The following is a 26,932-nucleotide window of genomic DNA, read 5'->3' as shown; positions in this document are numbered from 1 at the left end:
GGCAGTGAAGACTGTCTTTCTCATACCTTTCAGGACCAGGGCGCTGCTTCCTCTCCCCTAGCCCTGGTCCTCCAGCCCCTCCCAGAGCCTCCGTTATCGGACGGGAAAAGATGTTGCCATAGGTCACTGAGAGCACCATCCGCTCTCTCATTGGCCGAGGCCGAAAAAAGATCGTCCTCCCTTTCGCTAGAAGGCAAACCCCGAAAAGCCCATTGGCTACCTAGTCCGCGGGCCTCCGTCGGCTCTGGGGGCCGGACGAGGCGGCCTGAAGCGGGAGCAGGCGGTGGTGGTGTTGGGGGGGGGGGCTCCCCGTTGCCCTGGTTACGCCGAGGCACGTGTGCAGTCCCGGAAGCGACTCCGGGGAGCTGCCTAGCTCGCGCAGCCGGAGGAAGCGCAGCCGGGTCCGCTCGGGTCGGGTCCGGCTGGGCCATGGAGCCGTTACCTGAGCCCGCGTCCCGGCTCCGGCCCGGGCCCAGTCCCCGCTGTCTTCTGCTTCTCCCCTTGCTATTGCTGCTGCTGCTACTCCTGGCGGCCCCGGAGCTGGGCCCGAGGCAGGCCCGAGCCGAGGAGACCGACTGGGTTCGACTGCCCAGCAAATGCGAAGGTGAGGGGGCGGGGCTTGCGGAGAAGCGTCGGGGGATCGAAGGTCCTGGGCTCTACAGCGGGTCTCCACTCCCTGAACCTGCCATGTGCCTGGCCATGTGCCTGGCCCTGTGCTGGACGTTGGGGACACAGGGGCGGTCGAGAGTTCAGGTCTCAGTGCACTTGGAGCTCAGAAATCGGTGAAAACAAGCACTTATAATCGGGGTAGTAGATGCTGTGATAGGGGAGGCACAGAACTTAGGGGGCTGGGTGAGGAGCATCTAAATCTAGCCCAGAGATGGGGGGAAAGGCTTCGTCCAGGAAGCCCTGAATGATTAGGAGTTAGCCGGGTGAAGAGAAGTTGAAGCCACAGTTGGAGAGGCCTACAAGCCAAGGACAAGTTTGAGGAACTGAAAAGATCCATATGACTGGTCTTGGGGGAAGAAGAGCTTGAGACGCTCCCTTTGTGCCCTCACCGCAACCTACTTTGTGTTATTGGAAGTCTCCCCCACTAGCTGTGAGCTCCTTGAGGGCAGCGACCTTGGCTCAGATAGCTATTCACACAGTGCCTAGTAGGCACCCAGTAGTTGTATTTGGAATAAGTATGAGTGAAGGGGGGAGGGGGCGCTGTGGGTGTGTGTGGATTGGGGAGGAGGGTCTGAGGCCGAAGGGGTCACTTTAGGAGAAGAAGAGAGCCTGGGGGAACTTCGTGAGGGAGGAAGATTTTAGGAATATGGGAAAAGAGTGAATCCCAAAGGCCTCCCAAGGTGGAGGCGTGGCACTGGAGAGAGAAGGAGAGGGAGTGGGAAAGAGAGAAAAGAGCGCCAGCACACAAACCAGTGATTCAGGACTGGGAAGGGCCCACCTTTTTTTTTCCTCCCCTCCATTTCTCAGTTTCCTCCTCAGGCCTTTACACCCACTCCTTCCTTGTCCCCTCCCTAACCCCAGCCCCCCACGAAAGTTGGCTATAAATCTGTTGCATCCTAATACAAAGCGTACAGTCGGCCAGAGGTTCCCCAAGCCCTGGGAAGTGAGGGTAGTTTGGAAGGCATAATCTTTCTGTTTGAGAGTTTAAAGGTGAGATGCTTCAGAGACGAGCTGACCTTACTGGTCGGCCTCCCAATATGGATTCTAGCCTCTACTTTCTCCCTCACTGCCTTGAATAGACAGAGGGTTGCTTTCCTTTCACTCTTCTTTTAGTCATAGCCAACATCTTTTGGGGGTTTCAGTTCCCCTTCTCATTTCCTATCTTATGCTAATACCAAAGAGCCCTTACTGTTTCTCTTATTCTTCTCATAGCCTAAGAAGCTCACATTTCTTTTCCTTAGACTCATAATAGCACAGAGCTAGCAAAGATCTTTAGAACATTCTAGTCCAACCTGATTTTGTAGGTAATTAATAAAAATAATTTTAAAGGGATTTTCAGTCATAGGATGGCTTGGCAAACTCCAACCCTTAGGCTCCTCTTAATCATGTATATTTACTTTTACTTATCAGTGTGACATCTTTGGTATTAAATGCTGACTATCTGGCCAACAAATCCTGCCTCCTGGCTCAGTAGCCTGAGTGGAAGAGGCCTTGGCACAGAGGAAGGAGAACCTGCCCAGAAAAAAGTGGGTGGATGTCCATGAGGATCTGGGGTCTGTGCCATGAGTCTCCTCCAAGTCTGGCTCTGGGTGGGACCCCCAGAGGGGGTCTTGAAGAGGTAAGGTTTGGAAGAGTTGGGCAGCAAGGTTGTGGTTGATGGGTATAAGAGAGATGAGCTGATGGGTTCCAACCTCCGGGGCCTGGCATACTGCATGTTGAGGGTGTGGAAGAGGGGGGCACAGGAGCCAGAAAAATGATGAGCTTGCACACAGTACAGAAGAGGGGAGGGAGCCCAGATGGTCCTGGATGGAGAGCCAGGGAGGAGAGACACCCTCAATTCATTGCAGACTCTGAGGTCACTGGCTTACATTTTGGAATTTTCATGTGTTCCAAGTTCTCCAAGCCATCTATTCATGCATATGTTCTAAAATTTCACAAACAAGCCTGCAGGGGATTTATCTGTTTCACTAGTAAGTTGGTTTTCTACCCAACTCTGCTGTTGGTGTTATAACAACGCTGATGGCATTTAGCCTGCAGACCATGTTCCACTCGGAGACATCAGAAGCTGCTTGAGTACCAGCACAGTCTCTCTGAGCAATATTTATCAAGTATCCAACACATACAAAGTCTAAGACTAGAGGAATAAAGAAAAAAATCCAGTACATGATCCTCATTTTGAGTGCCCTTGTAGTCAAATCAGAGAGACACATGAAATGACGCAGGCCTTAGTGAGAGCATGGATCCTGCAGAGTCTCAGAATGAAATCAAGAGCAGGTGGGATTCATCCAGAAGGGCTTCCTGGGGGAGGAGGGTAGCGGCCATGGCTCACGGGCCCAGCTGCTCCGCGGCATGTGGGATCTTCCCGGACCGGGGCACGGACCCGTGTCCCCTGCATTGGCAGGCGGACTCTCAACCACTGCGCCACTAGGGAAGCCCAAGGGGGAGGAGGTTTATAAGGTGAGGTTAGGAGAATGGACAGACAACCCCTGAAGGGGGGCATCGTGCACTTTGCTGAAGCCCCAGGCACTGCCCACTTTCAGTGGTAGCACTCCTAATGCAATGATAATTATTTGTTTACACTTCTCTCTGCTCCATTAGACTGAGTATCTGGAAGGGAGGGACCTTGTTTCTATCTGTGTATCCCCAGGCTGTGCCTGACACACAAGAGTTGTTTAATAACTGTTCAAGGAAGTGTAAGAGGAAATGAGAAAATAAATGAACAAAAACAGTAGAAACAGGCCTGTGGGGGGGATGGAGTAAATTAACTTGGTAGGAATAGAGAGCTGGTGTTGGAACAACATATGAAATCAAGAAATAAAACAGCCATGAAAGACATTTTGGGGGGCTTCCCTGGTGGCACAGTGGTTAAAAATCTGCCTGCCAATGTAGGGGACACGGGTTTGAACCCTGGTCCAGGAAGATCCCACATGCCGTGGAGCAACTAAACCTGTGCACCGCAACTACTGAGCCTGTGCTCTAGAGCCTGCGAGCCACAACTACTGAGCCCGCATGCCACAACTACTGAAGCCCGTGAGCCTAGAGCCCATGCTCTGCAACAAGAGAAGCCGCCGCAATGAGAAGCCCGCGCACCGCAATGAAGAGTAGCCCCTGCTCACCGCAACTGGAGAAAGCCTGCGCGAAGCAAAGAAGAAGATCCAACACAGCCAAAAATAAATAAATTAATTTAAATTTTTTTAAAATAAATAAAAAATTTAAAAAGGACATTTGGGGAACAACTGGGGAAATTTGAATATGGACTGAGTATTAGATGATATTGGAATTGTTGTTCATCTTCCGAGTATGGTGATTTTTATGGTTAGGTAGGAGAAGGTCCTTGTTCTCAAGAGATGCATGATGACTTGTTTAGGAGTGAAGTAAGTCTACTTACTTTCAAAATGGTTTAGCAAAAACAATGTGTATATTGTTGATATCTATTATTATCCCATTGCTTTATATTATATATTGGGGAGAGAGTGTGATAAATCACTAACGACTGTTTGTTTGTTTGTTTTTACTAACAACTGTAGACTGTGAGTGGAAGGTATATAGCTATTCATTATACTCTTTCAGCATTTCAGCTTTTCTATATGTTTGAAAATTTTTAAAGTAAAATAAATGATTGTGGGGGTGGAGAGCAGGAAGGAGCTGGGAGAAATGAAGCCAGTAGGAATAAGGGCCAAGAGTGGACAGGGGGCAGTGGATCTTGGATCCCGCTTTCACCTACTGAGCTCCATTTGGTGGTCTGGTGCTAACTCCTTTCTCTGCCCCAAGTACTGATCAACCCAATCCGGGAGAGGCGTCCACTTGGGTCTGTTTTGCTGGGAGCCGGCTCCTGTCAAAGGCTCAGATGCACTCAGTAGGCTGTGCTGTGTGTGTCTCCTTCCCCCAGTGTGTAAATACGTCGCAGTGGAGCTGAAGTCAGCCTTTGAGGAAACTGGCAAGACCAAGGAAGTGATTGACATGGGCTATGGCATCCTGGACCGGAAGACCTCAGGAGTCAAATACACCAAGTCGTAAGTGAAGTGGTAGGGAGGGGGGCACTGGCCTGGTCTGCTTTGTTCCTTGAGGCATCAGCAGCTTGAAGTTCCCTTCTCCCTTCTGGCTAGGCAGACCCACCAAAGGGAGGCAGCTCTAACTGAGACCTAAGTTTGCCCACTGATTCTATCCCCAACTAATTGTGTGGCCTTCATAAATCCCTGAATGCCTCTGGGCTTCACATTCCTCATCTGTAAAAGCAAGACTGTTGGACCTTATCAGTGATTCCCAGGCTCTTGGATTTTATGGATTAATTTTTTAAAATATAGGATTACTGGGGAATTCCCTGGTGGTCCAGTGGTTAGGACTGGGCGCTTTCACTGCCATGGCCCCGGTTCAATCCCTGGGCAGGGAACTAAGATCCCGCAAGCCTCGCAGCATGGCCTAAGGAAAAAAAAAAAAGATTACCAACTTTTAACTTTGCCAGGTATAAATATTAAAAACAAACCAAAAAACACTTCCATCAACTGTGATAATCCTTTCAAAATGAAGTGATATCTTAACATCAAACTTTAATACATTTTGCTTTATTTTTTAAAAACCTACTGAATCATTTAGCTTTATTAAAAAAAAACAAAACAAAACTTCCTTCCCGTAGAGCTGTTAAAATTGTGTCTCTCTGGTCTGTGTTCCAGCATGTCACAGCCCCCCCAGATGACCTATCTTCCTTCCAGCTCTGCCTTCCCGTTGGGAGATGTGCAGGTGTTGGGGTAGCAGGGCTGGAGGGACGGACCACTGATCCACGGGGGTGAGGAGGGGAACTCAGGCCCTCTTGTGCTACTGTCTCGGCAGGGACTTACGATTAATCGAAGTCACTGAGACCATTTGCAAGCGGCTCCTGGACTACAGCCTACACAAGGAGAGGACCGGCAGCAACCGATTTGCCAAGGTTGGGTTTGTGCTGGCCCTTCATCCCCACCGGGGCCGGGCTGCATGTTTAAGTGTTTCTGCTGGTCTGGGTGCCACTGGAAGATCGTGCCCTGGGAGCATCCCTCCTCGGTCTCTCCCCGTTCTTCATCCGTTACTGTTGGCACCCCTCCGCTCCTGAGCGGCCTGACTTTTCAGTGGCAGTGGGCACATCCCTGATGGTCTGGGCCTGCCCATTGGGGTCCTGCCTCAGTCCCAGACAGAAATGCTCCCCGGGTGGCAGCCCCCTCGGAGGCCTAAGCACTTGCGCAGGGAGAACTCAGGCTGTGCCGGATTGTGAGGGTTTAGAGGAGATGTCAGAAGACTCTTGGGGGGCGGTGACTGCCACGTCCCTCCTCTGGGCCCACAGGGCCCCTACGTGGACCTCCATCATGGTGCCTTTGTGACATTTATTGTACTTGCTGCGTACACAAATGCTTCTCTCCCTGGAGAATGAGCTTTCTTGCAACAAGGCCCATGTTTCTTTGTCTCTGCATCTTCCATGTTTGGTAGGAGAGCTGTCTCCCACATTTCTCCACCTAAGTACCCTTATAGCAAAGGAGAGCCAACAGAAATCCCTGGGAAACCTAGAGGAATAGTATCAAACCACAGAAGTCTTAGGTTTTATCTTTCTAATTGGTGTTAATGTTGTACTTGGTAATAAATCCATGTTTAATGTAAAAATGTTTAACATTATTTTCCATAGCAAAAAAATTAGAACCAACCTAACCATTCATCAGTAGGGGAGTGGTTAAATAAATCAGTGTGGCCATTCAATAGACCATTTTGAAAAGTGTAAAACGAAGAATGAGATAGCTTTTTATGAACTGAACCAAGATCATCTCCAAAGTATATTATTAAGTGAAAAAGGCAAGGTGCTGAATGGTGTGTATGATACATACTGCTGCTTGTGTAAAAAGTGGGGGGGCTTCCCTGGTGGCGCAGTGGTTGGGAGTCTGCCTACCGATGCAGGGGACACGGGTTCGTGCCCCGGTCCGGGAAGATCCCACATGCCGCAGAGCGGCTGGGCCCGTGAGCCGTGGCCGCTGAGCCTGCGCATCCGGAGCCTGTGCTCTGCAACGGGAGAGGCCACAACAGTGAGAGGCCCGCGTACCGCAAAAAAAAAAAAAAAAGTGGGGGTGGAAGAGAGGATATGTTTGTGTGTATATTTGCTTCTAGTCACGTGCATGATCTCTGGAAAGACAGAGGAGAAATAGTGTGTTGTCTCCACGGAGAAGAATATTTTTTACGCAACCAACAGTCCTCCCTGCTTCGCCTGTGCCTCTTCCCCTCAAGGAAATACACAAGCCATAGGAAGAACCCGAAGCAGGGAGTGGGCCTGGATATGGGGGAGGCCACAGTGAGGGGTAAGAGCCAAGACCAACTTATTTCCTGGAAAACGAGTATTTGTCCAAAGGGCCTGAGGGCAACAGCAGACTTTTTTGGTTTTTGGGTTTTTTTATAAATTTATTTATTTTTGTCTGTGTTGGGTCTTCGTTGATGCGCACAGGCTTTCTCTAGTTGCAGCGAGCGGGGGCTACTCTTCGTTGCGGTATGCCGGCTTCTCATTGCGGTGGCTTATCTTGTTGCGGAGCACGGGCTCTAGAGCGCAGTCTTAGTAGTTGTGGCACATGGGCTTAGTTGCTCCGTGGCATGTGGGATCTTCCCAGACCAGGGCTCGAACCTGTGTCCCCTGCATTGGCAGGCAGATTCCCAACCACTGCGCCACCAGGGAAGCCCCAGCAGACCTTTTGGAAAGGAGGAGTGTGGGGAGGCAGGACAGGGCGTGTGTGCGGAGGGGTTGTGGGATGCAGGCCTCAAAGAGGAGAGGGGAAGGTCAGGACAAGTGTGAGAAGCTATAGGGGGTCTTGACTTCCAGCTGGGTCCTTGGGCCTCCAGCTCCACCGGGAGAGGAGGAGGCAGGGAGAGGAAGGGTCTCTGTCTCTCATGTCCGGTCGCCTCTTCCAGGGCATGTCGGAGACCTTTGAGACGCTACACAACCTGGTGCACAAAGGGGTCAAGGTGGTGATGGACATCCCCTACGAGCTGTGGAACGAGACCTCTGCAGAGGTGGCTGACCTCAAGAAGCAGGTACGGGCCCCTCGGCCCTCAGAGGCGGCTGTGCCCGACAGAGCTGGGTGGTTGGGGGTCCTCGGCCGAGGAAGGCCACCAGGAGCCGGGGGACCATGGTCAAGTCGTTTCACCCCTCTGGCTGCAGCCTCCTCGGGAATCAGCCACCAGCCTGGTGGGCGGCGGGGCTCGGCTGGGCTCCTCTGGGAGAAGTCGGCGCCGGGCTTTGCCAACGCGAGGCGTTGTGGTTAACAGTGCGACGTGCTGGTGGAGGAGTTTGAGGAGGTGATCGAGGACTGGTACAGGAACCACCAGGAAGAGGACCTGACTCAGTTCCTCTGCGCCAATCACGTGCTGAAGGGCAAGGATACCAGTGAGTCTGAGGGCACGTCGGCCCTCGATTATGTTGTTTGCCCCCTCCTCAGGGGAGTTGGGTAGGAGGAGGACTGAAAAGAAATAAGAAATGGGGGATAAAAAAAAAAAAAGAAATGGGGGCATCGTAGCATCTGTCCTCAGGGAGCTGGATGGGACAGGGTGGGGTCAAGGCCTGACGCGCCCGGTGCAGAGTAACGTGCGGATGCCTCAGATGCCCCAAAACGGGCCTGGGGCCACAGCGAGGCAGAGCTGGGACCCGTTCCAGTCGCCGCCTCCAGTGGCTCCGCAGCCACTGCTCCTCACCCAGCAAAGCAGTCTGTTGACGGTGTCTCTCCTCTTTGCCCCAGGCTGCCTGGCAGAGCGGTGGTCTGGCAAGAAGGGGGACACAGCCGCCCTGGGGGGGAAGAAATCCAAGAAGAAGAGCGGCCGGGCCAAGGCCTCGGGTGGCAGCAGCGGTGGCAGCAAACAGAGGAAGGAGCTGGGTGGCCTCGAGGGAGACCCCAGCCCCGAGGAGGACGAGGGCATCCAGAAGGCTTCCCCCCTCACCCGCGGCCCCCCCGAGGAGCTCTGAGCCTAACTCGGCGCTCCTGCTGACCCAGAGTCCTGACCTGGGAGCTGAAGGTTCTGGGCCCCAGCTCTGGCAGACAGAGCGGCACCGGGCTTCAGCTGTGCCTGCCTGGGCTGCGCCTCTTCCTGCCGCAGATGGACTCCAGCCCTGGAAGAACTCAGATCAGCTGCGGGCAGCCCAGGCCGGCCTGTTCCTCTCCTGACCCAGACTTCAGGCGGGCTCTGCACTCTCAGGACTGCCCAGGACTCCAGTGTGAACTCGGGCAGGCAGGTGTCGAGCTGGGCCACGGGACTGGGGCTCCAGAGCCCCGCACCCCCTCACTCCTCCGGCACTGACACCGGGAAGCAAGACTGAGGCCCCAGCTCCTCCTCTCTGCAACCACCCCTCCTGTGGACACCTTGCACTCTGCCCGGCCCTCCCCAGGGCTCACAGAGTAAAAACCTTTCGGCCTTTTTCGTTTGGATTTCTGAGTCCTTTTCAGCCCCTCAGAGGGGCCTGGAGCCCCTCACCTTCCAGCCTTGGGGGCTGAGGATGGGAGGCTGTTCCCATCCTCCCATCACTGAGGCCGAACCTGCTGACTGGGGAAAGCAAGTGCAGAGAGGGCCCGGGGGTGCTGGGGCGAGGGGTGGGCCTTGGGTATGCGGTGGAGCCAGGCACAGTGCTCCGGTGCTGCCCCTCAGCTGCTCTTGGTCTTCCCGAGCCCCCCAGGCCGGGAGGGGCCTCACTTGTGCCCTGGCACCTGGCTGCCCTCATGCCTTCCCTCCCTCCTGCCTCTCCTCTCCCCGCCACCAAGGCCTTCCCGTTGGTTGTGTAAAGTGTACGCCAGTGACCCCACCAGCTCCCGCCCCTCGTCTCCACCTCTACCTGGCCCTGCCTGTTGGTCTTGAACCTTGTTCCCTGATGACGACACCTGACCACTCCATGCTTCCTAGCTGTTGTGCCTGGAGCCCGCAGGGGAGGGAGGAACCCCAGTCCCCCCAAAACAGCTGCTTGCACCATGTTCTCTGGGAGTAGGGGAGAAACAGGAAGGCTGGCCTCTGGGGAGAAGGGATGGAAGGCTCTGGCACCTCCCTTTCTGTCCTGAAGGCAGAGATCTGTGGTGGGTCAGAAGCAATAGTGGTGACAGCTGCGAGTAGTCAGTGCTTTAACCCTGCAGTGCACTCGGGTGGGCGCTGTTAGCCCCATTTTGTAGAAGAGGGAACTGAGGCTCAAGTCACAGGACGCGCCCAAAGTCCTGTTGGCAGTGGCACAGCTGCACGCGGACTCTGGCTTTGAGACCCCAGCCCACTGTATTCCTGCAGCCCCAGGGCCCCTCTCCCAACACCTGGTACTGGCCATGTGATTCGCATTGAACTGGTTTGGTTTCTTGCCCGTAACCCATGCCCACCAACAAGTCTCTTTTAGAAGGAAAATAGGATGCAGCCCCTGCTTCTAGAAAGGAGAGAAGGGTGGAAGGTCCCGCCAGCACTGCACCCACACCAGATCCCCTGAGCACCGGCACCCAGGCTCCCTCACACTCCAGTCTGGGCCCAGCAGGTAGGAGGGGTCACTGCTGAGGTGCCCCAGAAGGATTTTCCCAGCTTCTGGCAAAAAGGCTCTGGGGTCCCCCCAACTCGGGCTCAGCCCCTCCCCCCTCCCCAGGGCTGGGAACACCAAGGCCATAGAGAGTGGAGCAAATTGGAAGCTGCTTCTCCTCTGGCCCATTAGGCTTAAAACAGGCCCTTGGAGGATGATACTTTTTGGTCTAGCGCCCCCCTCCCCATCTCCAGTGCTGATAGTGGCGCCTGTTGAAGGGGCTATGGGCAGAGATTCCAGCCTAGACTGTGGTCCCATCCTGGACTCTGGCCTGAGAATAGGAGGTGACTGCGGGGGTCTGGGATTGGAACCCAGGGCTGGGGAAACATTTGCAGTCCCCTGGTCTGTCTAGGATTTGGTGGACAGTCTCTGACCACCCCCATCCTGTCACTAACCCACAGCACTTCAGTACTTGGCTTAGGTCTGTCCCCAGAGCTTCACTGTCCTTAGAATAGGATGAGACAAAGACCTATCCCCTTACTGGGGTGTTGGCCCAGGGGCCCAATCCCAGGCCTAGGCCCAGACCAAAGAGAGGGCAGCGCTGTGACTGCTTTGCTCTTTGACCTGTGGCTGCTGCAGGATGAGTGCCCTCACTTGCCCCCCATTCCCCACAAGGCCAGGCGTGTTGCACACTCACTAGCTCTCCACGCACCCACCCCAGCAGGCAGCTTCTCTCTGGCCCAGCCTAGAAGAGAAAGAAGGCAGGATCTGGCTTCCCAGGTTTTTCTTTTCCTCTCCCCACCACACACACAAGCCTTTCTGAACTGGAGTACTGCCTCCCACTTTCCCACACTCCTTCCCTCCATAAGGTGAGGGGTCTGGCTGAGCTCGAGTGAACCTGATTTCAGTCCCCTTGTTAGAAACCCACTTAGAATGGGGTCTCCTACCCTCACCTGGACATGAGAGTCACTGGATGCTTGTTAAACATACAGATGGGCCCCCCTCAGACTTGCTGGGTTGGGGATCTAGGAGTCTGTGTGGGTCCTAAGATGAGGCCAGCTGGAACCCACTCCACCAGGAGAAATTTGGGTGTTGTGCTAAGAGGGGCCAAGACCTCAATGAAGCCACACCGGAAGGAAGTCTTGTCCTCAGAAACATGAATTATCAGAACCCCAGAGAGGATGTGTCTCTCTGTTGGAGACTTTCATCATCCAGAACCACAAAGGCTGATGGACAAACCACAAGGCCAGTTTGTTCCAGTTCAATGACAATCAAGTCTCAGGGGTTGGGGTTCTGTAGTCTCAGAAGTGGCTGCATCGGGGCCTCTATGTATACGTTTTAAGGAACAGCTCCTAGGAGGCAGGCTCCTCTCTTTATTTCCAAGTTCTTGGGTGGTATTTTCACGCAACATCTTTTCGCAAGTTAGAAAGTGGTGCTTTTCACACGTTTGACTCCCATCTGTCAGAAAGTTGTCTTAATAAAAGTTTTGTTAGAATAAGACACTTGACTGCCAGAATTCCTGCCAGAAAATGATAATAAATATACAAGCCCATGAGGTTTACAGTTTGAATGGAAGCCCTTTCAATAAGGACACCTTGTGCAGTTCACAACTTGTCTACATGTTCACAGCAGCCCTAAATCACTTTAGTTCACAAGTATGAAGAAAATTCTTCTTCATATCTTTGATCTTGAAAGAAAAACGTTTTTTCGTGACAGATGCACGGTCCATGCCTAACTGGTTTGTGGAAGGACTCTGTGTACTAATCCTAGCAGCAGAGCCAGCTGAATCCCTCTTGAACATCCACTGATGGCCTGGTTTGCACTATTAAGAAATTTCACTGGAATAATAATAGTAGCCACTGTTTTTTGAGTGCATATTACTATGTGGCAAGCACAGCTCTACATGCTTTAATTAACTCATTTAATACAGCTGTGATCCACACAAGGCCATGGATTTTTAAACACGTTATCGAAGTAAAATACACATACAGAAAAGTACACATAAGAGTAAGCTCAATGAATTTTTACAAACTGAACACCAAAGTCACCAGCATGCAGATTGTGAAACATTATTACCATCACTCCAGAAACATCCCACACACACCCTACAAAAAGAACAGGGATTTTTGTCTACTTTGTTCACTGCTATATTCCCAGTGCTTAGTACAGCGGTGCCTGGCACAGAGTAGCTGCTTTCCCCCCGACCGCCGGCCGCACCACAGGGCTTGTGGGATCTTAGTTCCCAGACCAGGGATTGAACCCAGGCCCTCGGCAGTGAAAGCTCAGAGTCCTAAGCCCTGGACCGCCAGGGAATTCCAAGAGTAGCTGCTTAATAAATATCTGTTGAATGAACGGAGCACAGAAAGGTTACATAACTTGCCCAGGTCACACATTTAGGAAGTGGCCCAGCCAGGATTTGAACCCAGATGGAATGGCTTCAGTGTCCCGGGGCATAGCCTCCATGCCATAGAATCTTGCAGCCATAGCTGGCTGGCTCATCCACCATCCTCCCCTTAGACATGGCTCTCTCTTCTAGAAAGCAGACCAGCTGCTGTCCACTAGTCTATTTATGTCTTCAGAGTTTAAGGTTGGACATGCAGTTAGGAGTGAATTAACCTTCAAGTTTTTCTCCCTTTTCAAAGTTTACAATTGTGTATAGCTTAAAGGCAGCTTGACCTTTCACGCTGCCCTTAAGAGCTGGCTTCTCTTTACAATTTCTTTAAGAGGAATCCGATTTTATTCCTTCTTTAAAAGTGTACTCTCCATCTATCAAGTTTATGCAGGCCAACAGAGCTTAAACTTCCGCTAAACTGGGTGTGATTCTCTACAGGAGGTGTAGCTGCACATTGAGACGGGAGAAGTGGGCCAACCCCATCACCAGCTCCAGGGGTGGCAACATCTCCTACCATCATTACTTTTCTAAAATAGAAAAGGTTCTCTGTCCGAAAAACAAAACAAAACAAGACACTCAAAAAGCCAGGTGTGGGAATTCCCTGGCAGTCCAGTGGTTAAGACTCCGTGCTTCCACCACAGGGGGCATGGGTTCCATCCCTGGTCCAGGAACTAAGATCCCACATGCCACGCGGCCAAAAATGTAAAAAAAAAAAAAAAAAAAAAGAAAGAGTAATGTAGCCACCATTAATTAGTATTATAACCTACCAATATAGGGACCAATTTTTTTTTTTTTTTTTTTGTGGTACGCGGGCCTCTCACTGCTGTGGTCTCTCCCGTTGCGGAGCACAGGCTCTGGACACACAGGCTCAGTGGCCATGGCTCACGGGCCCAGCCGCTCCGCGGCATGTGGGATCTTCCCAGACCGGGGCACGAACCCGCGCCCCCTGCATTGGCAGGCGGACTCTCAACCACTGTGCCACCAGGGAAGCCCGGGACCAATTTTATACTCATTTGATGGGGCTTTATTAAAGCAGAGTGAGTCATATCGTATATTGAAAAGGCTAAAAAAGGATCCATTGTAATAAATCTGCTAGCAGAGTTCATGTGGGTGGGTGGCATCCCAATGGTCAATCTGGACAGGTAGCAGAGAAGAGTTTTTTCCAGCGGCTTGGACTAGAGTTTGGAAATTGGCATCCCTCCTCTGAGCAATGTATTGCTACCTGTTCTGAATCAAAACAAAACCAGCCAGAATGTCTTCCATTTGTAGTTACTGTATATACATAATTCACAATTCTAAGATTTTAATGTGTCCTCAAATAGGTATAGCCTTGGAGTTTGTCCAGTTGCAGCCATGTTCCCAACCTAAAATCTCTTTGCAAACATATTATACATTTGGGGATGAAGAATTTAGTCTTTTCAGCCAGTTGCAAATAATAAGCATTGCATATTAAAAATACCACCTATTCTTATTTTCAGCTAAGTCAAACTGTAAATTGATTTATATTCTGTGACCTTCTCTTCCATGGCCCAGGGTTATCTAAATTTGGGTTTGGGTTATCTAAAATTCACATAGAGTAACCAAGTAAAACAAAAGGCTGTTTTGATATATTTCAGTGGGTAGAAGACATGGACAAACAATTTAGCAATGAAGGACTGCAATTACTTGGTACATTTTGGTGGTAACTAAAGAAGATTACAACGATTAAATACAATTTTCTACCCAATGAAATATCAATGAATAATATCTTCATGTAGAGAAGGTTGAAACAAACATTTGTTTTGGGTGACAGCATCAATTAATAGAAAAATTTCATTTGGAAAATAATTTCATCATAACCATCCACATGTTCACTCTTTTGAAAAATTGTGGGAGCATTTTAAATGTTCAGAGCTTGGGGAGTGAGTAAACAAGTTGCAGCATATCCTCTCAGTGTAGCCAAAAAATGCTTAAGGCCAAGTAATTTATGGTCAAGAGAAGACAATATGCTTTTGATAGTTAAAAGCAAAAAAAAGAAAGAAAAAAGGTCCATGCAATTCCATGTGTACTGTGATCTCGACTTTTTTTTTAATGCCTCTGGATGAGAAAGAAATCAAATAATTACTAACTTTAGGACAAAAATCTTATCTTTGAAATGAAAAGCACGTTTAGAAGCTATTCACAACCTATATATTTTTTTAAAAAGCCAAGTTTACCATCAGCATTCATATTATTTTAAAAAATCATATTATAAACTCCCCAGGACAGTGTCTTTCTAAGCCTGTAGCCAAAGACCTGTCTGTAGGGTCAGTGTGAGCACAGACTCCACTGCTAGGGCATGGGCAGGCCCATTTGAGGTCGTCTGTGCGCTAAATATAGAAAGGTAAGAATGATTACATATCTTTGGGGTTCCTCCAGCTCCCGGATTCTATAGATGGTAAAAGGGAGAGGGGATGGGGAGGCTCCTTTGTTCTAAATTCCATACCTCTACTTTTTCTGAAGCCAGAAGAACAAAGACAGGTGGTGAAGGCTGTTCTTGCTGTCTTGGGCTTCCCTGGGTGGCATCATTTTCCTGAATCCACCTCAGTCCAGGGTCTTGTCCCAGGAAGAGACCTTCTGCTTTGGGGAGGAAGGATAGATGTACAGTAACCAAACCAAACGACCAATTTATGAAGTGACAGTGAACAATACCATAGCAAGAGCACCAAGCACTCCCAGCCCTGACCCTGGACTTCGCACTCTGTGGGCACCTCCATGGAAAGCAGTTGGTCCTTAGAAGGGCACTTGGTTGGAGAGGAATTGGAACCAGACTTCACCTTAGGCAGCTCAAAAAAAAGCTTGATGCCTCACCTACAGGACGGAGGAACACCTGCCCCCAGGTGGGTGAAATGATTCCTTGGGCCAGAATTGCTCCTGGACTTGAATGGCCAAGCCAGCATTTACCCAGATACTCCCCATTCCTTCCTTCCCTGGATGACCAGGTCCTCCTTCACCTGGACGGGGTTATTTTTTTAAGATTTATTTATTTTATTTATTTTTTTGTCTGCTTCCAGTCTTAGTTGCAGCACGCGGGATCTTTGTTGAGGCATGCAGGGTCTTTCATTGTGGCGCGCGGGCTTCTCTCTGGTTGTGGCGTGCGGGTTTTCTCTTCTCTAGTTGTGGCGCGCGGGTTCCAGAACGTGTGGGCTCTGTAGTTTGCGGCAAGCGGTCTCTAGTTGAGGCCTGCGGGCTCAGTAGTTGTGGGCTTAGTTGCCCTGCAGCATGTGGGATCTTATTTCCCTGACCAGGGATAGAACCCGCGTCCCTTGAATTGTAAAGGGGATTCTTTACCACTGGGCCACCAGGGAAGTCCCTGGACAGTGCTTCTTTAGATACTCGAATACCTTTTTTTCCCTGCTAGGGAGGGTCCAGCCCTGGGCTCCCATCTCTGTGGACTTAAAGTTTCTTTCCAGCTTGGGGCGGGGGTGGAGCGGGCACTCTCACTTCTCCCCTCTCTCCTGGCCCTTCCTGGGCCCTCCTGCGACCTGGGTTAAGTGGGCAGGGGTCTGGGAGGGTCCCTTCCCGCCGAGGGATCGGCCAGAGGACCGAATCTTCAGGCGGGCGAGAATCGCTTGTCCAGGATTGCCAGGCAGCACCCTCCCCGCGGCCCTGCAGCCGCGGCCCCGGGCCCGGAGCCCAGCAGGGGCGTGTCCCCGCGCTCACCTGCCATTGGGCAGGTGAGGCAGCCGGAGTTTGGCAGGGGCCATATTATAAATGCGGAGCCGGTGGCAGCGGAGCCAGGCACGTCGCAGGATGGTGGACAGCGTGTACCGGACCCGCTCCCTGGGGGTGGCGGCTGAAGGGCTCCCGGACCAGTACGCGGACGGAGAGGCGGCGCGCGTGTGGCAGCTCTACATCGGGGACACCCGCAGCCGCACCGACGAGTACAAGGCCTGGCTGCTCGGGCTGCTGCGCCAGCACGGCTGCCAGCGGGTGCTCGACGTGGCCTGCGGCACTGGGTGAGCCCGGGCAGGGGCCAGGGGACCGGAGTGAGAGAGAGCGGGTGGCAGGTGGCGGGTGGGGACCCGGGTGAACGGGCGCCAGGGGACCGGGGTGAGGGAGGACCCGGGGCATTGGGGCGACGGAGTCGGCTCGGCCCGGGTAGCTTGATCGCAGGACCACGGCCGGGCACGTCAGGGCAACCTCCTCCGCCGACCCTGAGCCGGGCGGGGGCGCGACGCCAGGGCCAGGAATGAGTGTTTGCCCAGGCAGAACAGGCAGGGCGAGGGCGAGGCCGACGATGGCAGGACGGGCCTCAGGAGACCCAGGGTGAGAGCGAGGGTGTGGGCACATCGGGTGGGGAAGGCGGGTTCCGGAGGGCGGCGCAAGGGCCAGGCTTCGGGGCCATACCGACCTAAGCTCTGTTCGGGCTCCAGCGCGGCAGCGTTAACACTTGTTCGACATGTGCCTCGGCCAAAGTACTGTGCCAGGTGCTTTTGATACGTCAGTTTTTAAAATCCTCACAAAACCCCATGAGGTAAGAAGTGATATCATCATTTACAGCTGTAGAAATTTGGCCTCAGAGAGGTAAAGGTGGAGAGAAGATGCAGACCCAGGTTGTTTAGGGTCTGACCTGTGCTCTGAACCAACATGCTGGGAGTTCCCTGGTGGCCTAATGATTAGGATTTCACACTTTCACTGCCAAGGGCCCGGGGTTCAACCCCTGTTGGGGGAACTGAGATCTCACAAGCCTTGTGGCGCGGCCAAAAACAAACAAACAAAAATCATGCTATACTACCTCCTGTGCTCGTTACCTAACTTCCAGGAGCCTCAGTTTGCCCCATCTCTCAAGTGGGGATAACACCATCTACCTTACTGGATTGCCATGAGGATTAATGCACATTTGTAGAATACCTGACTCGGTGCTAGAACAAAAAAGAAAAGTTGCTACTGGGTTCTCAGCAACAGATTTGCCAGGTCAATTGAGGTCAGTGGAGAGAGGCTGGGGACAGGATATAGAGGAGACAGAAATGTCCAGCACAGGGTCTCCTCCTTGCCTTCCCAGGCCCCCCTGACTGCCCCTCTCTGCCTGTCATCCCTGGTCCTGCCCAGGGTGGACTCCATCATGCTGGTGGAAGAGGGCTTCAATGTGACAAGCGTGGATGCCAGTGACAAGATGCTGAAGTATGCACTTAAAGAGCGCTGGAACCGGCGGCACGAGCCTGCCTTTGACAAGTGGGGTACGTGGGTCCAGCCAGGCGCCCTCAGCCCAGCCACCAAGGATACGGTTCTCTCTGCCCTGGGCTCCTTTAGCTCCTGTGGTGGGGTGTTTTGTTTTCCTCAAGGGAGACAGTCAAACCACCGTCATTTCCCTGAAAAGGGAGGCTTAGGCACCAGAATGAGGTATTGAGTATGAGGGGCTAGTTTTAACTATGTTTATAGTGTCTTGTCTTTCCCCCAAATAAAAACCTGTAAGCACAGAGCCTTCCTTCCCAACCATGGCTTCCTCCTCCCTGGGCCCCTTTTCCCCTTCAACCCCCATGTCCATAATGATCCCCTCCCCCTGACTGGATGGGGAGTCCCTGTGTGTGTGCTGAAGGGGAAAATGAGGCAGGACTCCACGTGGTGGAGGTAGGCACTGCTGGGACCATGGTGCCACCCTGACCCCTCTTCCCCTTCCCGGCCCTCAGTCATTGAAGAGGCCAACTGGATGACTCTGGACAAAGATGTGCCCCAGCCACCAGGGGGTGCCTTCGACGCCGTCATCTGCCTTGGAAACAGTTTTGCCCACTTGCCAGACTGCAAAGGTGAGAGAGGATGTGGCCTTGGGCATGGACACTGCTTTGAACTATATCCTTTCCAGGCCCCTGGGGAGGAGAAAGATGGGAGGGAGACTGGTGCTGGGGGCCCTGAGCAGACGCAGCCTCTCTGTCCCTGGCCGGCGGAGTTCAGGGGACCAGAGTGAGCACCGGCTGGCCCTGAAGAACATCGCGAGCATGGTGAGGTCAGGGGGTGTGCTGATCATCGATCATCGCAACTACGACCACATCCTCAACACAGGCTGCGCACCCCCAGGAAAGAACATCTACTATAAGGTGGGGTCCCTGGGGGAGGGGGCTCCCAGAGAGGGAGGTATGGTACTGGGGTCCAGGTCCCATTGGTAGTTGCAGAGGCTAACGCAGCTGGCACCACCACCTGCAGAGTGACCTGACCAAGGACGTCACAACGTCAGTGCTGACGGTGAACAACAAGGCCCACATGGTGACCCTGGATTACACGGTGCAGGTGCCAGGGACTGGCCAGAGCGGTTCTCCTGACTTGAGGTACCCACTTGGCAAGGCAGTGGGGGTGGGGGCGGTGAGGGTGCTGAGACCACCAGTCCTCATGGTTGGCCGGGGGCTCTGTTGCAGTAAGTTCCGGCTCTCCTACTACCCTCACTGTCTGGCATCCTTTACGGAGTTGCTTCGAACAGCCTTTGGGGGCAAGTGCCAGCACAGCGTCCTGGGTGACTTCAAGCCTTACAAGACGGGCCAGGCCTACATTCCCTGCTATTTCATCCACGTGCTCAAGAAGACGGACTGAACAAACCCTCAGCTCCCACAGTCCTCTGCCCAGGCGCTGCCAGGCTCTGTCTGGGGAGGAGGGGACCAGTAGACCCACACCAAGCCCAGCCCCCTCTAGTGCAGATCTTGGGGGTGTGGGGAGGGGCAGACTGCAGCTGGGGGGGCAGGGATTTGGGTTCAGGCAGATGGAAGGCTGAACAATATATGCCTTTTTCAGGTCCTGTATACCTTGTGTTTGTATCAGAAGGATCAGGCTCCTGCGGTGCCCACCCTGCCCTCCCCTGAGTTTACTCCGCCACCGGCTTGCTCTTCTCCACACCAACCTTTTAGACCGCAACACCAGCAGGGGGCGCCATACGCTTTATTTTCAGCCACAGATGGGGCTCCCTCAGCACCTGATCCTTCCTCCTGAGCAGTGGGGCCTTAGTCTTGGAGTTGGCCTGGAGGGCGGACAGGTGGGAAGAGGATGCCTCCTGAGCTCTCTCGGGGCTCCTGATGCCACTCCGCACTCAAGGGAGTGCCTGGAGGTAGGCAGCGTTCAGGTGGGTCGGTGGCACAGGCCCGAGAAAGAGCCTTTGCTCTCTCAGGTCTCTGTGGAGATACCTTTAGCCCTGCGGGCAGGGTCCCAGGCTGCAGGAGGCTCCTAGCAGGCGGCAAACTTGCGCTGGATGCTCTTGTACCGGAGCAGCTCGTGCTCGCTGACCGAGGGCTGGAGCCGGGCAGCAGCCTGCAGCAGGTCCTCCATGGTGAGCAGCAGTGCCGAGCTCCCGGGCTCCAGGCCTGGGGGTGACAAGGGGAGGTGAGGCCAGCTGGGGCCCAGAGGCTTTGGTCTCTGCCCAAGCAGGCGAGCACCCTGGTAGGCACCTTCTTGCCCAGAGTCCCCCAGTGGTCAACAGTCCCTCCTCTGAAATCCAGAACCAGTCCTGGTGCCCACTAGGTCCTTGGCTGACCTCTGGGGCTGGTGAGTGGCTCACCTTCCTCCAGGTCCCGAACCCTGCGTTTGAGGGCAGCTGTCATGGCATCGGAGCATAGAGAGTAGAGGTCTGCGCCCGTCAGCTGGGGTGGGCAGTGGTCCAGCACATCCACCAGGCTCACAGAGGGCTCGAGCCGGAATCTGTTGTGGGGATACAGAAAGAAAGAGACTTACCTGGCATCCCCTACTCTGTCAGAAGGCATCCCTGACCAGCTTGTCGTGCACTCTGCACTTATCCCCTAACCATCCCAAGGCCCAAGCCCTGTGGGGGTCTCCCTCTAACAGGGCATACTTGCGCGTGATGGCGCTCAGAACACGCAGCTGGGAGGCGCGGTCCTCGCTCACTCCCACAAACACCAGCTTGTCAAACCTTTAGGGAGACAGGTGGGCCTGAGTGCCAGGGTGCCTGGCATGAGGGTGGAGAGGCACCGGATGGGGGTCAAGGGACAGGTCCAAATGGGCCTGGCGGAGGTGAAAGGTACAGGGTACACACCTGCCGGGCCTCAGAAGGGCAGGGTCCAGGAGGTCTGGTCTGTTGGTGGCTCCAATCACAAACACATCCTGAGTGCTGTGAAGCCCATCCAGCTCGGCCAGGAGCTGAGACACCACCCTATAAAGGAGGAAGTGAAGGTAAGAGAGTGCTTGGTGCATCCTCAGCCTCTGCCCTGCTTGTGGTGCTCCTTGCAGGCTGTCTCCACAGGGCCCCCTGCCCGGTTGTGCTTTGTGTACGCCTCCACACAGGCCCCCATCTCCTCAATGTCCCGCAGCCAATTCCACGGCCCCTTTTAGCTTCCGTTCAACTATCGCAGAACCAGAAGGGCAGGAACTCTTTGGGCTCCAAAGACTAGTGCAACCTGTCTCACATCCCTCTGTCCTGGACCCCAGATTCCATTCTGGCTCAGACCCCCACCTGTCCATCACACCTCCAGAGTCTCCACTTCGCCCCCGGCTTGGGGCCAAGGAGTCCAGTTCATCAAAGAAGATGATGCATGGAGCTGCGGCCCTGGCCCTGGCAAACACTTAGGAGAGAGAAGGGCCCACAGGACAGGGAAGCCCAGGGGGGTCTGAAGTCAGGAGATGGGGAGGGAAACCCATGTTGACAATTCATCACTAGCACTTCAGGTAAGAGGCCCCACCCAGCAGGAACCTGACCTGGGGAGAGGAAGACTAGCAGTGACCATGTGAGCAGCCTGAGGGTAGGGGTGGCTCAGGGGCCAGAAGCCCTGCCCCCACCCCCCCACTCACCTTGCCGTACATTCTCCTCGCTTTGGCCCACGTACATGTTGATCAGCTCGGGCCCCTTCACGCTGAGGGAGGGGATGGGAGAGGGTGAGACTCCTCAGACGCAGAAACACACAACACAGCTCCTGCCCCCTGCCACTGGCCCCAATCCACCCGCCCTCCCTGCCAGGCCCCCTCGCCACCTGAGGAAGGTAAGGCTGCACTCAGTGGCTACTGCCTTGGCCAGGAGGGTCTTGCCCGTGCCAGGGGGCCCGTGGAGCAGAAGGCCAGAGCGCCTCAGGCCCAGGCTCAGCAGCTCAGGGTGCTCTAGAGGGAGCTGAATAGTCTCCAGAATCTCCTTCTTCACCTCCTGCAGCCCACCCACATCGTGCCAGGACACCAGGGGGATCTAGGAGATGGAAAGGGCACGGTTAGGCACGTGCTGGTGGAAGGAGCTCCGGTCCCACCTCCAAGGACCTGGAGTGTCTACCTTGGGGGCTCCGACGGCCTGGGAGTGAGCTGACTGCAGCTGCTCCAGCGCCTGCCCGAAGTCCTCAGCCAGGAGAGGAAAGCCAGCAGCACACAGCTCCCCCTCATCCTCCTCACTCAAGCCACCGGCCCAGCTGTAAAGGAAAATCCAGGGAGGCCTCTGGAGGACCTAACCTGAGGTCTCCTCCCCATCAGGGCCCTCACCCTCCTCCCTTCCTCACCAGCCCCTACCCACCCATACCGCCTCTTGCCACCTTGCCCCTCCTGTGCCCAATTTCTTTACCCCGAGTTCTTGATCCTGGTGCAGGCTGCCCGGCTGCTGTGGGTCAAAAGGGCATAGAGATCCCCTACCACAAAGCCCTGGGGAACCACAGGAGAGGACAAGTGAGCAGGGCACAGTAGGCAGGAACCCTTGGGGGCCTGGACCCCTGGCTGGAGCAGAGGCCCATCACTGATGCCTCGGGTTTTCTACCCTCACTTGCACACTTGCATGGCAGCAGGACTGAGTACCCCCGGCAAAGAGTGCAGGGCGGCCCATATCCTGCCTGGGTACTCACTGCACACCGCCGTGCCAGCTGCGCCAGGTTCACCTCTTGGCCCAGCGGGAGGTGGGCAGTGAGGGCCCGCAGGATGCTGAGCCGCTGCCCCTCTGACAGCACAGGCACCTCCAGCTCGTGAGGAAACGCTGTCTGCACATCCACAGGAAGGTCCCGGGCCCGGCTTGTGGTGGCCACGACCATCAGGGGAGGGCAGCTGCAGACAGGGAGTGGGCAGCACTCAGGGCAAGAAGGTGGCCGGCAGCCCCTGAGCACTGCCTCATCCTGAGGCTGGTGCAGGAGAGCAGGGAGGAGGGTAGGGCTGGGATGAGACAGGGAGATGGGCACCCCCAAAGCTTCCTGGATGGGGCATTCCCCCCCACACAGGGCGCTCAGTGAGGGCAGAGGCTGTGCTTTAGTGTCCCCCAAGAAATACCAGGGACTGCATCCTCCTCCCTCTGGGTACCCCCATGCCCCTCAGCTCAGGGCTGCCTGGAGAGCAGCCAGATGGGCAGTAGACGTCTAAGAAGCCACTGAGGGGGTGGTGAAGAGAGGGCTGGACCCTACCCACTTCCAGGCCCAGCGCTGGATGATACCTGGTGAGGGGGTCTTCATCCAGAAGGAGGCGACGCAGTGTGGCCACCACACGGGCGTCCTCGCCTAGCCCATCACGGTCCCGGCCCAGCAGGTCCACGGCTGTCAGCAACAGAACCACAGGCCGGCAGCGCCCGGCCCGGGAGAAAGTGGCCTGCAGTTTTGTCTCCACAGCCCCACTGCTGTCTGCACAGAGGCTGGAGCAGGGCACCTGGGGAGGGGTTCCCGATGGGCCTGTGAGCAAGGGGGCAGGGGTGACTGGGGCAGGAGAATGGGGGGAGGAGTCACAAGAAGGTACAGGCCATCTCTTTTTGGAGGGCAGGGATGGGGGAGGAAGGTAACACTGGCCGAGCCCTAACTCTTCTTTAACCTAACCTCATTTCCTGGACTGTCCACCAAAACCTTGGAGCATCCTCCTTCTTGAAAGCATCTCTCAGTAGCTCAGCATCATGGGACTATGCCTGACCCACTGGCCCACTAGGCTGAGGTGGCGGGGTCAGGCTTGTAGCCAGGGGGAGAGGGAGGATCCGGGCTGGGGAGGAGACGTGGTTGGGATCTACTCTCCAGGGACCCTCACCTTCAGTAAGTGGAGCCCGAGGCAGCTGCAGGCGGCAGCAACTGCAGTGGTCTTCCCACTGCCCGGCGGGCCCCGTAGAAGGACACTGCCTGTTCCTGTCAGCAGGGCACCCCTGCAACCAGAGAAGAGACGTTTGTTTCCTCCATTCTGCCCAAATGTGAGAGTCTCCAGTGACACAGGGCCCCTTGGATCCAGAAAGCAGACACCGTCCTTGAAGCAAACCCCCTCCCCAACACCCGGGGCTGCCGCCACATGGTGAGGCCATATTTCCCACACCACCTTGGTACTCTGGCGGGGGCATGGAGCATATCCAGCAGCTGAGACTGATTATCTTTTGTCATCAAGAAAGCCTTGGCTATTCTGTCTGGTTTGGATTGTACTGGGCGGAATTAGGGAGGCGTGTGTGGCTACACTTAGGCCAGTGGTATGAGGACCTGTGTCTTTCAGGTACAGGATGGTGAAGGTCAGGATGGCTAGTGGGCTCCCCAAGGGGAATGGCAGTCTCAGAGACAGTTGTCCCCGGTGGAGATTCTTCCTTCAGAGCTGACCTTGGAGGACAGTGGTTATCCCAGGAAAGGAGCCTGGGAATTTGCTTACAGAAAGGACATGGGCTAGTGGCCTGGGCCTAACAGTTGGAGGGAGGTCCACTTAATTCCACTCTGAACAGGGCATTAGGAACTACTTGTCTGGCCTGCCACTCCTCCAGGGATGTTCTGAGCAGGCTTTTCTCACACGGAGGCCTCACTCACCCTGGCTGGAGGCGAGGCTTCAGGGCAGCACAGAGCTCGGTCACCAAGCCCTCCAGGCCTGGAGGAGACAAGCTGCTCCAGGGAGTGGATTCACCTGAAGGGAGCCTTGGAACAAGGCTCAGGGTAGAACCCACCTGTGAAAGGTGGGAGGAAACTTTAGTTTCTAGAAGTTTTTATTTTTTTCTAATTTATTTTATGGTTAATTTACAATGTTGTGTTAATTTCTACTGTACAGCAAAGTGATTCAGTTATATAAACATACACATTATTTTTCATATTCTTTCCCATTATGGTTTATCCCAGGATACTGAATATAGTTCCCTATACTATATAGTAGGACTTTGTTGTTTATCCATTCTATATATTATAGTTTGCATCTGCTAATCCCAAACTCCCAGTCCGTTCCTCCCCCACCCTCCTCCCCACTTGGCAACCACAAGTCTGTTCTCTAGAAGTTCTTTCTGCTCCTTTCCCCAAGTCTACCCCCACCGCTAGGGCCTCACCAAGTACAAGGAGGTGTGGGTGGTGTCGGCTACATAGGCCCTGGTTGGCCCATCCGGAGCTTCCCCAACTGTTTTCTTCACTTTAAAAAACATCTCCCGCCACCTGCAGGAAAGAGGCCCAATGAACCCCAGATCCAGAGCACACACACCCCTCCCCAAGGGCAAGGTGGCTGTCTCAGTCAGAGGTCCACTGCAGGGACAAACTCAAGAGCAGCACAAATAAATGTCCCTAGACATGGCGGAGGTGGGGAGGAAGTGGGGGACGTGGAGGAAAAGGAAAGCAGATGGTCTTTCTTATCTCCCTGACTGGATCATATGCATTTTGAGAGCAGGACCTGTGCCTGTCCTCCCATCCCGCATGACAACATCACCTGAGGGTGTGTTTCTTCAGGTAAATGGCCTGCCCACCCACTCCAATGGGAGAAGCCACCGCTGCACCAAGCAGTGACCATCTCACTCTTTTCACTGGCTTCAGAACACAGTCTCTCCCTCAAATACGTACCCACCAAGGCCACCCAAAACCTCAGAGGAAAGAGCCACTTGGCTCTTATTAAAGCATCCACAAAATCTAATTGCAGGCAGATTCCTTCATAATGACATTTAATGATTAATGATTCTCTATTTTGGCTGCACATTAGAATTATCTGTGAAACTTAAAAAAAAAATCAACATCTCTCAAATATTGTCTGACTCCATTCAGTAGATTAGTGGCTGCCAGGAGCTGAGGGAAGGAGGGAACAGGGAGTGACTGCTAATGGGGAGGGGTTTCTTTCTGGGGTGATGAACATGTTCTGGAATTAGTGATGTTGATGGCACAACCTTGAGAATATACTAAAAGCCACCAAACTGTACTCTTTAAAAGCATGAATTTTATGGTATGTGAATTATATCTCAATTTAAAAATTAACATTTTCCTTCCTTTGGAAAAAATAAAGACTGCACAGGTCCCAGCCTCACCCTGCTGCTCCAATAGGTCTGGGGTGGGACTCACGCATTTGTATTTTTCGAAAGCTCGCAGCCATAACCAGGGCTGTGCAGTCACTGGCTAGTGTCAGTGAGTTAGTGTTACTCAGACTTCTAAGGGGGTGGGTAGCAGATAGCAGTCACTAGTCCAATTTTCCAGATAAAGAAATGAACTATTCCCATCTTTAATCCTCAGGCAGCACAGCAATGACAGAACCTGGGCCTCTTTAAGGTCCAATCAGGGTGCAAATTCCTTTGCTCAGTGATGCACAGTCACAGAACTGCTCCCTCTGGCAGCAGAGGAGGGTGGGGGTGGGAATGCTCTCAGGTGGAGGGGGAAGCATACCAGGTTAGTATTATGAAACTCATGTAACTATAACCACAGGCAGTGATCGTGGTAAAAACTAGAACATAGGAAAACTGTCCTACTGTTATTCATTATAAATAAATGATGGGTGGGTCCATAACCTAGAGTCTCAATCAAGCTGAACATCCTGAGTCAGAGCGCATATGGCAGGCAGTGGAATCCAAGGAGGAACAGTGCACTGGGGCGGGGAGGGTGGAGGGAGACATGCCCACCTCCCTTCCATGGAGAGTGGAGGGACCACCTCAGTGAGTACACGGGCCAGACCTCTGGAACATATCTGGACACTGCTGGGGAACACCGGGTTGCGTTCCCGAGAGCCAGATGGGAAACAGTGGAGCTGGAACCCATAGGCCTGGCGTGGGAAAGCGGAATGCTGTGGAGTCTGAAGGGGCTACAGTGGACTTCCTTGCCAGGGATCACAGAAGCCTCCCTGCAGGGCTTCCCTTACCGAGTCCAAGAAGTGGGGCTAAAGCACTCATCTCTGTCCTTGGACCCACCTGTCCACCCCAACCCTGCTTTCCAGAACCTGCTCGGGGGGAAGAACCGTGTGCTCAGCATCCAGAGGAGGGAGACAGGTCTCCAGGGGGCTGGAATGGCAGAGGTCCAGGAACAGGACGGGCTTGCCAGTCTGTCTCAGGAGGGCCTAGTGCCTGTTTTCCTTTCAAAGTACAAAGGGTGGGCATTCTGCAGTTTTCCTACAGAAAGCTAGCTCATAGACATTTGCTATATTTAAGATGGGAGGGCTTCCCTGGTGGCGCAGTGGTTGCGCGTCCGCCTGCCGATGCAGGGGAACCGGGTTCGCGCCCCGGTCTGGGAAGATCCCACATGCCGCGGAGCGGCTGGGCCCGTGAGCCATGGCCGCTGAGCCTGCGCGTCCGGAGCCTGTGCTCCGCAACGGGAGAGGCCACA

The 26,932-nt window shown here is 53.9% G+C and overlaps 3 protein-coding genes across 13 annotated transcripts in view; 2 read left to right on the top strand and 1 right to left on the bottom strand.

Moving 5' to 3' along the window:
- Positions 1-223: 223 nt before the first annotated feature.
- On the top strand, positions 224-9,084 carry CNPY3 (canopy FGF signaling regulator 3). 2 transcript variants are annotated; one of them, XM_007107543.4, is made up of 6 exons: positions 241-604; positions 4,559-4,682; positions 5,497-5,593; positions 7,579-7,701; positions 7,936-8,053; positions 8,403-9,084. In XM_007107543.4, exons 1-6 carry the CDS (start codon positions 430-432, stop codon positions 8,624-8,626), a joined length of 861 nt encoding a protein of 286 aa, XP_007107605.2. In that variant the 5' UTR covers positions 241-429; the 3' UTR covers positions 8,627-9,084. The 2 variants fall into 2 exon arrangements, with proteins under 2 accessions (XP_023977680.1, XP_007107605.2); XM_024121912.3 differs by lacking the exons at positions 5,497-5,593; positions 7,579-7,701; positions 7,936-8,053; positions 8,403-9,084 and adding an exon at positions 5,340-5,469 and having other exon boundaries at positions 224-604.
- PEX6 (peroxisomal biogenesis factor 6) overlaps positions 8,108-26,932 on the bottom strand; it is a 23,597-nt gene continuing 4,772 nt past the window's right edge. Inside the window, exons 4-20 of one of the 10 annotated variants that reach the window (XM_028483974.1) lie at positions 24,694-24,796; positions 24,191-24,324; positions 23,442-23,553; positions 22,867-23,075; positions 22,292-22,487; positions 22,018-22,094; positions 21,736-21,868; positions 21,449-21,654; positions 21,270-21,331; positions 20,935-21,043; positions 20,518-20,634; positions 20,317-20,394; positions 20,026-20,165; positions 19,655-19,831; positions 19,375-19,491; positions 14,995-15,125; positions 8,108-8,126 (exon numbers count right to left, since the gene is read on the bottom strand). In XM_028483974.1, coding sequence (XP_028339775.1) covers positions 19,695-19,831; positions 20,026-20,165; positions 20,317-20,394; positions 20,518-20,634; positions 20,935-21,043; positions 21,270-21,331; positions 21,449-21,654; positions 21,736-21,868; positions 22,018-22,094; positions 22,292-22,487; positions 22,867-23,075; positions 23,442-23,553; positions 24,191-24,324; positions 24,694-24,796 — 1,813 coding nt within the window. In that variant the 3' untranslated portion in view covers positions 8,108-8,126; positions 14,995-15,125; positions 19,375-19,491; positions 19,655-19,694. Of the gene's footprint in view, positions 8,127-9,186; positions 15,129-18,292; positions 18,356-19,374; positions 19,492-19,654; positions 19,832-20,025; positions 20,166-20,316; positions 20,395-20,517; positions 20,635-20,934; positions 21,089-21,269; positions 21,332-21,448; positions 21,655-21,735; positions 21,869-22,017; positions 22,095-22,291; positions 22,488-22,866; positions 23,076-23,441; positions 23,554-24,190; positions 24,325-24,693; positions 24,797-26,932 lie in introns of those variants that run through there. The other 9 variants (XM_024121911.3, XM_028483973.1, XM_028483978.2 and 6 more) reach the window with 9 other exon arrangements.
- Positions 15,481-19,276, top strand: GNMT (glycine N-methyltransferase). Its single transcript, XM_007107544.4, has 6 exons — positions 15,481-16,507; positions 17,601-17,728; positions 18,179-18,295; positions 18,441-18,583; positions 18,690-18,811; positions 18,899-19,276. Exons 1-6 carry the CDS (start codon positions 16,263-16,265, stop codon positions 19,068-19,070), a joined length of 927 nt encoding a protein of 308 aa, XP_007107606.2. The 5' UTR covers positions 15,481-16,262; the 3' UTR covers positions 19,071-19,276.

Source organism: Physeter macrocephalus, unplaced genomic scaffold (assembly GCF_002837175.3).
Source record: "Physeter macrocephalus isolate SW-GA unplaced genomic scaffold, ASM283717v5 random_102, whole genome shotgun sequence".
In the NCBI taxonomy this organism is placed as follows: Eukaryota; Metazoa; Chordata; class Mammalia; order Artiodactyla; family Physeteridae; genus Physeter; species Physeter macrocephalus.
Note: the sequence above shows the minus strand (reverse complement) of the source record. Positions and strands in the feature narration are given on the sequence as shown.

Coding starts and splice junctions, on each gene's coding strand:
- CNPY3 (XM_007107543.4), top strand. CDS start 430: ATGGAGCCGTTACCTGAGCCCGCGTCCCGGCTCCGGCCCGGGCCCAGT. Junction 4,683..5,496: donor GGAGTCAAATACACCAAGTC/GTAAGTGAAGTG, acceptor CTGTCTCGGCAG/GGACTTACGATTAATCGAAG. Junction 7,702..7,935: donor TGGCTGACCTCAAGAAGCAG/GTACGGGCCCCT, acceptor TGTGGTTAACAG/TGCGACGTGCTGGTGGAGGA.
- GNMT (XM_007107544.4), top strand. CDS start 16,263: ATGCGGAGCCGGTGGCAGCGGAGCCAGGCACGTCGCAGGATGGTGGAC. Junction 17,729..18,178: donor GCCTGCCTTTGACAAGTGGG/GTACGTGGGTCC, acceptor CCCGGCCCTCAG/TCATTGAAGAGGCCAACTGG. Junction 18,584..18,689: donor GAAAGAACATCTACTATAAG/GTGGGGTCCCTG, acceptor CACCACCTGCAG/AGTGACCTGACCAAGGACGT.